The sequence below is a fragment of the Falco punctatus genome (genome assembly GCF_963210335.1).
Source record: "Falco punctatus genome assembly, chromosome: 10".
Classification (NCBI taxonomy): domain Eukaryota; kingdom Metazoa; phylum Chordata; class Aves; order Falconiformes; family Falconidae; genus Falco; species Falco punctatus.
In genome coordinates this window covers 8,700,985-8,714,411 of record NC_137590.1, presented here as the reverse complement: position 1 = coordinate 8,714,411, position 13,427 = coordinate 8,700,985, and the positions used below count along the sequence as shown (strand labels likewise).

The 13,427-nt window shown below is 42.4% G+C and overlaps 1 protein-coding gene across 2 annotated transcripts in view; it reads left to right on the top strand.

The window, feature by feature from the left end:
• ATP9A (ATPase phospholipid transporting 9A (putative)) overlaps positions 1 to 13,427 on the top strand; it is a 73,987-nt gene that overhangs the window by 32,678 nt on the left and 27,882 nt on the right. For both annotated transcript variants that reach the window (XM_080404229.1, XM_080404228.1), the window contains exons 6-14: positions 464 to 515; positions 1,090 to 1,184; positions 2,394 to 2,474; positions 3,505 to 3,580; positions 6,135 to 6,211; positions 6,777 to 6,937; positions 7,704 to 7,846; positions 8,612 to 8,724; positions 11,445 to 11,657. In XM_080404229.1, the coding sequence (XP_080260355.1) occupies positions 464 to 515; positions 1,090 to 1,184; positions 2,394 to 2,474; positions 3,505 to 3,580; positions 6,135 to 6,211; positions 6,777 to 6,937; positions 7,704 to 7,846; positions 8,612 to 8,724; positions 11,445 to 11,657 (1,011 nt within the window). The remainder of the gene's footprint in view (positions 1 to 463; positions 516 to 1,089; positions 1,185 to 2,393; positions 2,475 to 3,504; positions 3,581 to 6,134; positions 6,212 to 6,776; positions 6,938 to 7,703; positions 7,847 to 8,611; positions 8,725 to 11,444; positions 11,658 to 13,427) is intronic.

Below are 13,427 nucleotides of genomic sequence, written 5' to 3'. Positions count from 1 at the left end.
TTATCTGCTGATTTTTTTTTTTTTACCCACACACTCTGTGCAAGCAGCTATGACCTCTAAAACCATTAGTATGAAATTATTCAATAAAAAATAAAAAAAAAGAGAAGAATGGTAGCTGTAGATTCCAGATATGTGCTTTCTTGTAGCATGGGACTTCTTGAAAGGAAACCAGCATTGGTTTAAAATTTCTTCATACTTCTAGAATTACTCAGTAGCCCTTTTGTAAACCCGGCCGTTGGTGGGTCTGGGTAGTGGGAGCTGGCACTGATTATTATTCTGCACTTGGAATTCTACAGGGAAGTGAGTTCAGGATTCAAAGCAAAATGAATACTGAGCTTCAGTTTGACAAAGAAATCCTCTTTCTCCTCCGTATCCCCTTTGCTTGTCATGGTGGGGCGGTGGAAGGCGGCTGCACACGCGTGCAGGGGTGTACGCACAATAATGGCCTTTCTTCTCCTAACAGAACCAGCGAATCCCCGCTGACATGATCTTCCTGAGGACGTCGGAGAAGAATGGTAAACATCTGGAACCAATTGTCCAGAGAGCCATTAACCTTTCACTGGTTGTTTAGAGAAAATTATCTTTTGGAAATGTGCAAGAAATAGATAATAGTAAAATTTCAGCGAGACAGAGAATTCAGATGCTTTTATGGGCCGCCACTTCTCAGGACGTTACGCTCTGGTTTTGTTTGCTAATCAAAGAACGTAGGTGGTTCAGTCCAGGGTAAATGTATTTGGTTGCATAACAGTTTGCATTTTAGATGTAAATAGCTTTAGCTGCCATTCAGGTTGGTTTTGTTAAGTGTGGGATAACGAAATGTTTGTTCAGAAGGATTGTAAAACATAACTAATGAGAACACTTCAGATATGTTAAAGGTACAGTGCAGAGTTGCACTGTGTTCTGGACTAGTGGGAGGAAATGAATGTGTGGTGCAAGAATATCATTCTTACATTATTAATAAATGTTACTTGAAATGGGATACTGTTTCCAAAGAAAGAAGGGTGTCCTAGATGTGAAGCCATTTCATGAGTTATAGATGTACCTAGGACAGATCTGGGAAGAGCACTGACTGGTGATGAACGTCCGCAGGGTCCTGCTTCCTTCGCACTGACCAGCTGGATGGTGAGACAGACTGGAAGTTGCGGCTGCCCGTTACCTGCACTCAGAGGCTGCCAACTGCTTCTGTAAGCTGCCTTCGTACAAAACACTGTGCTTGGTAAACACGCGTCTCTGCTTCTCCCCAGAAATGGTCAGGTGCTTCAGTTAATGGCCTGTTCTGAGAAACGGGTTAGCGCGGCACTGTGCCGCACAGGGCTTGGGGCACGCTACAGATTGGCTTTGGCAAGAAAGAACTTAAGGGTAAACCAGCTCTTCCCAGCTCCAGGCAAGGTTTCAGGCTGGTGAAGCTGGGTGTCTGTGTGCCACATGGCTGTCACTGCAACGCTGTGCAGGTGGGCACCGGGCTTGGCAGCTAGGGAGTGAGCTTGCAGCAGGAGGTGCCTAATGGTAGGATGCTCCTATTTTCTTGTTCCTCTCCAGAGACCATTGCAGGGTACCAAAGGTGGTGGTACTTCTCAAATGCTTCCCTTTGTTCCTTGCAGTGCAGTATGCTCAGAGGCACAGCTCATACATTTTCATGAAATGGCTTCAGAAGCCGTGAAGTTTTCATCGCTCGCCTTTATGAAAAGGAGGAGTGTCACCATGGAAGCTCTGCTGTGTGATCTGAAATAAGCATATAACCTCCATCAAACATGCTGTTCCCAAAATCTCTAGCTAAAGTAGTTTGTGTATTGTTTTGTTGTTTGGTTGGGTTTTTTATTATTTTAAAGAAAACAAGAAAAAGAAGGGGAAGTTGGAGTACCTACTTTATTCATGTTCTATCTGTAAAAAGTGCAAGAAGTTTATTTTATACAAAGGCTTTGAAGCAGTTCTCTATGGAGTGAATAGTTCATGCATGTGTAGGAATCAGCAGTGAAAACACTGTGTAGAATTGGTGTATCTTCTTGTCACCACAGAGCTGTTCTGGTGACACTGGCATATTGTTCCAAATATTGAGTGATGGGGTGTTCCTTGATTGGCTTGGAAGACTAGTCCTCCAAACATCGCTGTGAAGTAATAAGTGCCTTAGGCTGTCTTGATTATTGAGGCTGAATTTTTTTTTATGGGGCACCGACATCTAAATAACTCCCAGAAGTCCCTCAGGTATCAGTTCAAGAAATGCTCTTCGTGATGCTGGTACACCAGTTTTTGTCTTAGACAGTTGGGCTCCAGTAAGTAACACGATTCAGTAATTAACTTGTTAAGTAACTCTTGCTCAGAGTATTTTGGTAGAAACATTTGCACATTATTAACATGTGGTTGTCTAACTGTCTGCTAAACCACGACTTTTATAGGACCTACTGCAAATCCGATCCTATGTGTATGCAGAAGAGCCCAATATTGATATACATAACTTCGTGGGGACCTTCACAAGGGTGAGTCTTGCTGACATGCTGGAAATCGTGTGTGTAGTGTTTGCTGTGCAAATCTGCTGAATGCTACCGGGATGCCAAGTCTTAATTCCGAGTCAGCTGAGTTTTTGCCTTCAACTGCATGCAGCTATGTGAACTTGGTTATATCTGCACCCTGTTTCAGGGGGCAGTAGTTCAGAGCTTCTGTGAAATATCACCCTTAAAAATACATATATCTTTTGACTTGCTAGGAAGATGCATTGCCTACCTGGGGGAAAAGGTTGGTTTTTTCCTCTCTGGGATTATGAAAATTTTGAGAGCTTCATCTAATATCCTTGGGGAGCTTTCAGAAGACAGATGGTTTTGTAACAAGTAGGAGACAGTCAGAGCTCTTTAGAAGTTGTTTGCTGGTATTTGAGTTCAAAATTCTAGGGTTTGCCCTTCTATGTTTAATCTGGTTTAATAGTGCTGGCATGAAAGAGGAGTTTAAGCAGCTTGGGGAGGCAGTTCTTGTCTAAAACCTGCACAGACGTTCATTAACTTTCTCATGTGAAGGTACAATTACATAGAATTAATCTTTTGGTGCCTAAGAAGAATCGTGCTCTCTTGTTCTCTGGTGCGTACTGGGCAACTTTCCAGGCATCACTGAGCAGTCCAAACGGGTTCTCACTGACATCTTACAGTAGCAGGAGAAATGCTATTTATCCACACGAGCCAAGTGAGGGAACGTTTTTCTGCAGTCCCTGGAGAGCTCCTGACAAATCCCTTTTGCATTTCTGATTCCCAGGGCCCTTCGACAGGCAGAGGTATCTTTAATAGATTTCTCCCCCGTCCTCACCCCCCGACAGCTTTATTTCTATTCCACTGAAACGAGGCAGTCATGTTTTTAACCTAACCACAGATTTACCAGGGTGAATGAAATCCCCCAGCCTGTCCGCAGTCCTCCACAGCTCTGCCAGCATCCGTCTCCCAACACCGCTGTGTGGCTCTTGTCATCCACTGGTCTTCTGTATTACTGACAAATTTATTTATTTTTCTTTTTATTCCGTTGTAGGAGGACAGCGACCCTCCAGTAAATGAAAGTTTAAGCATAGAAAACACCCTATGGGCCAGCACGGTGATTGCGTCAGGTAAGATGGAGGCATGTGTAAATTTTTTTTGAAAAGGGAATATGTTAACAATTTTTAAAGGTCTTTTTGTGATGGAATAATGATCTGTCAGTTGGAGAAATTAGCAGTTGGAATGAGGTTTCCCACTTGTCCTAACACCTCTGGGGAGCTAAGCTGACATCTAATTGCCTGTTGGACATTCCTAGATGAGAAAGAATTGGAGTGGCCTTTGGGCACTTCTTTAGCATCTAGGACCAGAATAGCACTTAATTGCTCTCCACATTGACATCCTAATCTGTAACAGAAATGGTGTCAAATAGATTCTGGTAACAGAAGCTAAGATGAAAGATTTCCAGGTAAGTGCTTCCATTGAGTTTGCCTTATATACTTTTAAAGAGGAAAAAAAAATATTCTTTGACCGATTTTGGCTTATACATATGATAAGCTCCCAAGGCCTGAGATTAATCAATGCCCTCTTGTAGAGGCTTGTCAAAGTAAAAGCCTTGTTCCTCCCCTGCCCAGAGTGCTTGCAAAGTTTGCAGGGTGGTGGTTGGAGGAGCGTGAAATTCTGTAGAACAGTTCTGGAAGAAACATCAGATGGAGAAACTTGACGTTGTGGTACCAAGGGGTACATGGAATTAATAATAATAGGGAGGAACATGGAGGGGCTTTCCTGCCTCTTGTATGGAAGCTTTAATTTGTACCAGCTCTCCAGCCATTGCAGATCTCACCCTGCCGTGGCTGAGCCTAGCACGGGGGTCGTTACAGTGGAGTCCTGCTGAAGTCAAAAGTGAATGGTTTTTTACCCCAAAGGAGGGCACAGTGCACACTCTGCTCCGCCTGGTCACTACTTCAGTGCTGTCTGGAAGTCCTGGATGGTCTTGGTGTCTGTATCGGGGCATGCAGTGACCTCCTCTCTACCCAAGTGACCTTATTGTTTGAATCCATCCTCCCTTCTGAATACAAATAAAGTTACTTGCAGATAGACACCTTTGAGTGCGGTTAATGGGAAGAACGCTTGCAAATATTTTCATTATTTCAAATGGTTTGTGCAGTTGAGCCTGTTTTGAATGGCCATAAAACAAAACGCTCTTTTTATACATAGCAGTGTGCCTTCAAGCTTCCAGTCCTGGCAGGTTTTTCCTCTCATTTTCACTGACTTGATCAATATAATACTCAGTTTTGTTTCTCCTATGGTAATAATAAATAGCATGTTGTAGGTTATTTCTGTTAGGGAAGTGGATATTGTTTTGCTTCTTCCGTAAGTCAAAGCTGTCAGGTTGTGGTGGTGCCATCTCACTGGGGCAGCCTTTGCTTGTAAGAGAAAGCAGAGCAATGTGACTTTCTCCATCTGCTGTAGTAGGCATGGGTCTGACTGACTATTTGTGGTTGATTTGGAGTAGCTGGGCCATCTGCTGATTTGAATTGTGATGATCTTACCACCACCTGCCATCTGGCTTCAGTGATTTGTTGTTGTTTTTTTGTTTTTTTTTTAAAGGAATGTTTCCCAGCATAATTTTAGAAACCACCTCTTTTGAATCAGTCTTAGTTAAAAATAATTCACTTGCAGCTTGTTAAAACTCTGATCATTAATGGGAGCAGGGGAACAGCAGAGTATAAAATAGCAATGTATTTGCAGTAGTGCTTTTTTTGGTGTTTTCTTACAGGCTCCTAAAACTTTCTAGTAAAAAAATCAGACTTTGGCAACAGCAGCTTTTAAACTCTTGACGGTAGATAACTTTCTTTATGGCTTTTTGTAAAGTCTTTAAGAGAAAGTTGTAGAAAACCAGTAATTTATGGTGCTAAACTGTATTATGTTTCTGCAAGAAGAAAAAGGAGAACTTTGCTCTCAGCTCTTTAGCAAGTGTGGGACATAGCATTAAAAAACACTGATAAGTCTCCCAGCAGCTCCATCTGTTACAGTGAGGTAGGAGTTGGTACGATTTGCCTTTCGGTAGGAACAGCAATTAGACACATACTTAAAGTAAATTGTAGATTTTAAAATAAGGTAATTCTGTCTTTGAAAGCTGTTGAAGTTCCTTGCTTTTACTCTGATTGTGGCAACCTTCACCAATAAAGAACTGTAGCCCAGAGCACGGATTTAGTTTTGACAAAAATGAAGGACCGCTATCTGGTGTAAGGCAAACTTCACCCACTCCTAAGTGGGATTCAGAGTGGTGGTAGAAAAACCAAGAAACTCTCTGTCCTTAGCAACTTTTGCTTGTCTCTCCCCCCTGTAAATAAAAGGGGGTCAGGGAAAGTCAAGAGAGCAAGGCAGCTGACTTCTCTTCCCGTGCACAGTAGCTGATGTGATGCTGCATCAAGTCCCAGCTGCACAGGCAGTGTGGTCAAAGACTACTGACTTTTTGTAGAATGTCTTCTGTTCAAAGTCTGTGTTTTCATGAGTTTTATGTTTCAGCTACTGGCTTCTTTAGTTTCTGGTTGCTATTGCTTTTGAAATTACCCTGCTAAAAATCCTTTCCAACTGTCAAGTCTTTGGATCCAACAAGTGCTTTTATAGAGGAAACAAATGGAGGTTGTTTTTCTTTAGCTGATGGCGTTCTGTTTTGTTTAGGTACTGTTGTGGGAGTTGTCCTCTACACAGGAAGGGAACTGCGCAGTGTGATGAATACTTCAAACCCAAGAAGTAAGGTATGGTAAGGAAAAAGTCTTACAATAAAACGAGCAGAAATGCATCATTTTCCAATACTTCCAAATGCTATGTGTACATACTATAGGGACAACCTCATAGGAATAATGATTCATATCTTCCAGCCTATGATTTAAGATTTCTTGTAGCAGAATCTGTTTATCCTTATTTTTTGATCCTATTATACACGTGTCTTCTCACTCGAAGAATGGTAAAACCACTGGGTTTTATATGGCTGTTATGAAATAGGCCCAGTTAGAATAGGAAAGCTAATTTTGCTGCATTCTTCTATTACAGCAAAGCTAAGACAAGGTGTGGGGATGTTTCTGTAGTCTGCAGCTTTTGGTAGCATAAATCCTCGCACACCTCTTCATGCATTGCTTAGCTTCCAAAGGATGGAAGTCTTACTTAATAAGCTGGCAACAGTATTGCTTATACATTTAAATATGTTTGTAGTGTTTTAAAAGAGAAGTTGTTGACTAGTGGGGAATGGCTCTTTGGGTATGGCAGTTCATTCCCTTTGTGAGTATTGCATTGAGTTAACACGTGTCTCTCTTAATTCTTTAGATTGGTCTTTTTGATTTGGAAGTGAACTGTCTTACCAAGATCCTATTTGGGGCTCTTGTGGTGGTCTCGCTTGTCATGGTGGCCCTTCAGCACTTTGCTGGCCGTTGGTATCTCCAGATCATAAGATTTCTCCTTCTGTTCTCAAACATCATTCCCATTAGGTAAGGTGATTGCTAATTCTTCCCCGCAAAATACTGCTTGCTTTGTGTCCTCCTCCATGCTTCTGGTAGGAACAAGCACGTAAGCTCTTATCTGTTCCTCACTTGACAACTAAGCAAATCTAGAAACAGAAACCAAATTACTGTTCAAACAGAAGAAGTGCTTTGTTGTTTCTGCTGAATTTGTTCAACATCCTCACCCATTCATTGACTCTAACTCGGGCTGTGGATTAGTCATTTAAAGCCCCTTCTCTCAGTGTTTGGGCTACTTGGTTCCTTTGATAAGAGCAGAGCAAAAAAATGGAAAAGGAGGGTTATTTATACAGCATGGAGTGTAATAGGACCCAACTGCCTTTTAGAGGGGACTGAAACTTTCTAATATTAAATTGCACTATCTTCATAAGTAGATTGTTACTTTTGGTGTAGGTCTGGGATTCATTTCACTTCCATTTTTAACTTGCTGTCTGCATATCAATCACTCTGTCCTTACTTGTCTGTCTGTGTCTATTTCCCCCTTAAATTATATCTGTTGTTCTCAACACAGTTTTATCATCTGTCTCTGAATTACGGCACCACTGCAGTGCAATGCACAGCCCGCCCCATTTGCCACCCGACCACCCACTTTGAGTATACTTCTGAAACACCCTCTTTGGCAGCTCAAATTCAGCATGGAAGACGTGTCCTCTCATGGCAGCATGGCAGTTCACAATGATTTTCTTCCAAAATTTGACTAGTGATACATTTTCTTTTTCCCCTTCCTCCTGCATAGTTTGCGGGTGAATCTGGACATGGGAAAAATTGTCTACAGCTGGGTGATCCGCAGAGATTCCAAAATCCCTGGGACTGTGGTTCGGTCCAGCACTATTCCTGAGCAGCTGGGGAGGATATCGTATTTGCTTACAGACAAAACAGGTATCTATGTGGAAGATACAGTTTTGAGTCGTGGTATCTTGTTGTTTCGATTTTGTTACATTTTTGGGCAGCCAGAGAGTATAATTTAAGATTTCTTTGGGCTAGAAGAAATAGGCATTTTCTGTCACTTCAACAATATGATATAATCAGGTTTTAAAGAAAAACTTTTTTTGTTGTTGTTTGTTTGTTCTGAATTCACTGTAAGTAAGGTAGAACAGGAATATTAGGCTGTTTGAAAGAAGACTTAAAATGTGCTATTAAACCAAAAGCTGAGGGTAAAAATCAAGGCAGCTTTCAGGGTTAGTTTTCAAAGCCAGGTGAAGATAGCTCACACGCAAGCAGAAGCTTACTCTGCTGCTGTCCTTATACTTTTAAAGTTGAGCTTGAATTCAGAAGACCAAAGCTGTAATGAGAAGCTTGGTCTGACATAAAATCCTGGTCCCATTCAAGTTGTTTCCAGTTTTCTTTGGTTCCAACAGAACCAGAATTACACTTGCAGCTCTTGCTGGCATTGCCTTTGGGGTGAATCTCATTCTTATTTACTGGCATGGTGATGTGCACCACTACTTCCCAGGAGGATCAGCCTCAGGTTTGTTAACATTGTCTTTTTTGCTGGCCTCAGCCTTTGCTGGGAGCCTGGTGCAGTGACTGATCCAGCCTCTGGCCCAGTTTGTCTTGACCTGGGGGTACAGCAAGGGTGAGAACGTGTGCTGGGGGATAGGCGTGTTGGTTCCCGCTCCATGCCTGGTGCTGCTTCTGTTACAGGAACTCTTACACAGAACGAGATGGTCTTCAAGCGACTTCACCTTGGAACGGTAGCTTATGGCCTGGACTCCATGGATGAAGTGCAGAGCCACATATTCAGTATATACACACAGGTAAAATAAAATTGCATCACGTAACTCTTTGTTCACAAAACAGTTTTCCCGGTCACCGGTCTAACGGTGAATTGATATGGCAGGGATCTGCTTATTCATTATGACTTTTTAGAAAAGTCTGAAGGTCATCGGATACTTAATACATAAATATTGTTCTGATTGCTTATTACATTCGTAGATTGTTTCACATCCACCGGTCTTTACCTGCCATAGCACATGTGCGCATCTGCAAGTGTGAGTGTATGTGCCTGTGTCTTGTTACTCAGGTCTGACTGTAAAATAGCATATATCACTTGGAGTGACCACGGCATCTGCTTTGGCACAACCTTGACGCTGGGTAATGGTTAGTGGGTTAAGTTGCTGTTGGAAGTGCGGGGTGCTGGGGCAATAATGAAGGAAGAGGCACCGTCAGTACTCGGTAAGCAGGGATAGAGAGCAGTGTGCCAGTATTGCTGCTTTAGGCCTGATGGTTAAAAAAGAAAATGGTAAAAGCGGGATACTTTCACTAATGCACCCATGATCTTATGTGGTGCATAACTGACATCTGCTTTGAGAACTATCTACACCTAAAGGCAGCAGCAAAGTCGACATTTAAGTATAGAACAGGAAAATCCTGTCTGGGGAAGTCTCTCCCTTGCATTCCTCTTCTCAGTATCATGGGATGCGTCAGCATCTAAAAAGCCTTCATCTCTGTTCTTAAGACTTACATTTCAGCTTTGTATGATAACCAGGTAATGCTGTGTGCCTTGTCTGGGTCAACAAACTGTTTAGCGTGTTACCGAGGGCAAGATGCTTATACATTGAAACCTTGTATAGATACGTGCACTTCCTTTGTAGAACAAGGGACGGGGTTTTACTTAGTAACATTACTACCTTTAGGGAAAAAAAAAGTCAGCTGTCTGTGGCTGATATTCCAGCCACCCCTCTAAATGATACTTACAAAAGATTTAGGAATCATCGCTAATTATGTAGTCAGGGGAGCATTATTTTTCATTTTCTGTTAATAACCATTCTCTCAACTGCAGCTAGAAATAATTTCTTTGTGACCTACTGACAATTTTTTTTCTTTTGTAATATGTGATTCTGGAGATGCAGTCTGCAGGCATTAGTGATGGATTACTACTCCTGTGTCATGTGTCAAGCGTTTTCCTTTCTCCGTAGTTGTGGAATTGCTTCATTCCTATGGAAAACACAGAAGTACTTTGCAAAGTGCCCGTGCTTTTCCTTGAGCCTGCACACCCCATGCAGGAACTGGGGTTTTCATGTCACATTGTCTTTGCTTTGCTCTAGAGATTTTAGACTGAAGTACGCTTTCTATACCCCCATGAACTGAAAGTGAAGCCAGCATTCTGGCCTGGGAAAAGGCACCATCTACTGTCAATGGGATCTTTATTTTTGGATTTTGTTCGTGGTGGTGAAGATGCACAGCAGGTTTTCTTGGCCTCAGTGATCCATTTGGTGGTGTAGCTCTTCCCTGCATAGACTGTCGGGCTGCAATGTGCTTTTAACTAAGCATATGGTAGTTGATAAATACCTGGTATTTTGAGTAATTATCTTTTTCACTGGCATCTGTCTCAGGTAACTTGTCACTCCTTTGGCCACCTCTCTCTTTTTCCCTCCTCTGCTTTCACAGCCTTCTTGGCATCTGGTTCTTCTCTTGGAGTTGAGACCCTTAAATGACTGAACTGTACTTAAAAAACAGACTTCAGATCCATTTTCCCTCATTTTGTACTCAAATCTCCAGAGAAAACCTGACTGTTGGTTAATTATTTGCCAAGGTATTCAATATTTGTCAAGAATGTTTGGGTGACCACCTGGTCCAGTTTGTGGCTGGTGCGTCACATCAGTCTGCACCTCCGCCAAGGGTCTGTGCTGGTTGATTTGGTTAAAACCCGTTGCAACGGTGCTGATGAACAGCAATATTAAATTTGAAGATCTTACGCATCCTAACCACAGTGTGTGGAAAAAAGCATGTGGAATTACACTGGTAAAGGTTATGTCTCATAAAACATGTATAATTACCAAGTAAGGTTCCTTATAATGAGAAGCATTTGCTGGCAATGATTCATTTTGAACTGTAGTTCTTATTCTTTGCTCTTATTTTTACCATGTTGTGGCCTTTGACCTGGAAGCGAAACTTTTGTCCTCTTGACACTAAAGGTTAACAGAGCAGGAAACTGGATCACTGTGTGTCCCTTCTTCAACCAGGATAATTTAGTAATTGTGCAATTATCCCAAGACTCCCATTCTGATACTAAAAATAGTATTAAAAATTAAATGAATGTCATTAAGGTTTTTGAGGTCCATACGAGTCATCTGTTTTCTGGTTTCAGCAATTATATTCCGTTGCACATGAAACTAATTGACTTTCAATTTTCAAAGCCACTGGTCTTTTGTGGAGCAAAAAGTGGTTTCACTGAGTCTTCTGACTTCGGTCTTTCACAAATCAGTGTTCGGTGGATCTGCGGCAAAGGGTCCTGTTCCAACAGCTTAGGTAAATGTTTTGGCACTTCACCAGTAAGAATAATAAAGAAGATGAATTATGCTGGGGTGTGTTCCCTGTGATGGTCTGAGTTAAGGTGTAGGAAGAGTGTGTCTCATTCCTGGGGGCGTAAGAGGCTGCACAGCTGCTGTATGTATGGTCTTCACTGAAGCGAAAACTTGATTTAAAACTCCCTCTTCTGCAGTAAGATTTAATTTGGCTTTCCTTTTTTTCTAAGCAATCTCAGGACCCGCCTGCCGTGAAGGGCCTTACCTTGGCCACCAAGGTGCGTAAAACCATGAGCAGCCGAGTGCACGAGGCGGTGAAGGCAATCGCGCTGTGCCACAACGTGACGCCGGTCTACGAGTCCAACGGGGTGACGGACCAGGCTGAAGCCGAGAGACACTACGAGGACTCCTGCAGAGTCTACCAGGCCTCCAGTCCTGATGAGGTCGGTATCTGTTTGGGTGTATAACAACATAAATACGACCTTGCTTGTGACTGAAAACAAAATCAAATAATTATTTGGTGAAAGTACTCCAGTCTAGTGAAGGGGATAATATTTTAATGCATTTATTGCACCGATAACCCATCAACAGAGTGTAAGTGCCCTCTCAGCTGATAGGCTTCAGCCAAATCTGCCTGAAGCTACAGAGCCACGTGGTGGCTGAGATCTGGCTGGTTTATCAGCCCCTGCATCGCAGGGTTTTGCTTGTGTTTCTGCACCTTTTGTCCAAGGTATATTTTGCATTTCAGTGCCACGAGTCCCTTTGACCACACTGGTCAGTCGTAGGCAATCTGGTCTTGTTTGGTGTGTGGGGGGTGAATTGTGGGTGGGGGTTAGAGCACCCCCATAAGTCAGCCTGTCCCTGATCTGCAAGGTGTTCGAACTTCCAGACCAAGTGAAAAGTTGTAAATCACACTGGGTAGTACTGCTAACCCTGGGCATGTCCCCTCCATGCAGGACAGACCCAGAGCCCCGATTAGTTCTGCCGAGGGAGCGAATTGCACAAGAGTTTGGCTGGGAGCAAAGCTGTGCCCTGCCGGTCCTCTGCCAGCACCCAGCCCGCCAGGGCTACACGGGGTGGTGAACTAGAGAGAAACTTTATGGCTCCCTGGAGACCTGCTCGAGACTTTTCCTGAACACTTGAGAGAGCAGGTTTAAAACAGGACTTATGATTAAAGTGCTCTTTGCCACCCTCTGCAAAATTTGTGAAATCTAGTTGCGGTGTTGGTTCCTTCTGTGACAAAGACGGGAGGAATAAAATATGGTTTTATGTATTGGCTACACTTCTTGGATACACCTTTTTTGGTGCAACCAAGGTAAAACAATTTGTTTACTATTGATTTGTACAATTATACTTGCTCGGTGCCATTGAAAGAGTCTGGAGTTTGAAACTTCCCATAAGAATCCTGTTAACAGTATGAGATCATATCGCCCATTTGACTACATTTGAAGGGTTCTTTCATTTATTGCCCCAAATAAAACAGATTTGCCTCTCATAATAACCTTTTCACCTTTGACATCAGAAGAGAAGCTGGCTTTCCTCATTGTTAGAGGTGAGAAGTTGTTTGCATAGAAATCAATTTATTCGTTAGAAGCCCAGCTGTGTGAGGATTTGGAGGTTGTTGCATCTCTTACTGAATGACTGGCACACAGAATGAGTTTCCATATTTAATGTACATTCAAAATATTCCCTATAGAGTTTTTCTTCCAAAGTTAGGCAATTCATTCACTTCGTGTAATGTGGTCTTGTCTGTACTATACAAAAGCTGCATCTCTGCTCCCCTCTGCCCCTCCCCCCCCCCCAGCACTGATGTGCCTACAGTGACAACAAGCACTTACACTGGTGAGCAGTGTGCTGTGTCCTCTCCCACCACATCATCTAGGTCACTGCTTTCCTTACCTGCTTTTCTCCTCTAATGTGTTGCTCTCCCCTGTAAAGACAGCTTACAGAAAGCAACTGCCTTTGAATTGAAATGAGTTCTGAATGATTTCCAGATGGTAATTTTTGTGATCTGTGTTTAAGTTGGGGTTTGGTTCATGTTGGTTTTTTGTTTTTTTTTTTTTTCTCTTCCTAAAGCATTTAATGGCTATTTTTGCACAGACCCTCTGTGAATTTACACATATACTGTGGTATATAGTGAAATCAGTGATTTTTCTTTCCCTTTTTCACTTTATACTGTTCTGTCTTTAAAATATTTATGCAGCAATTTGCCT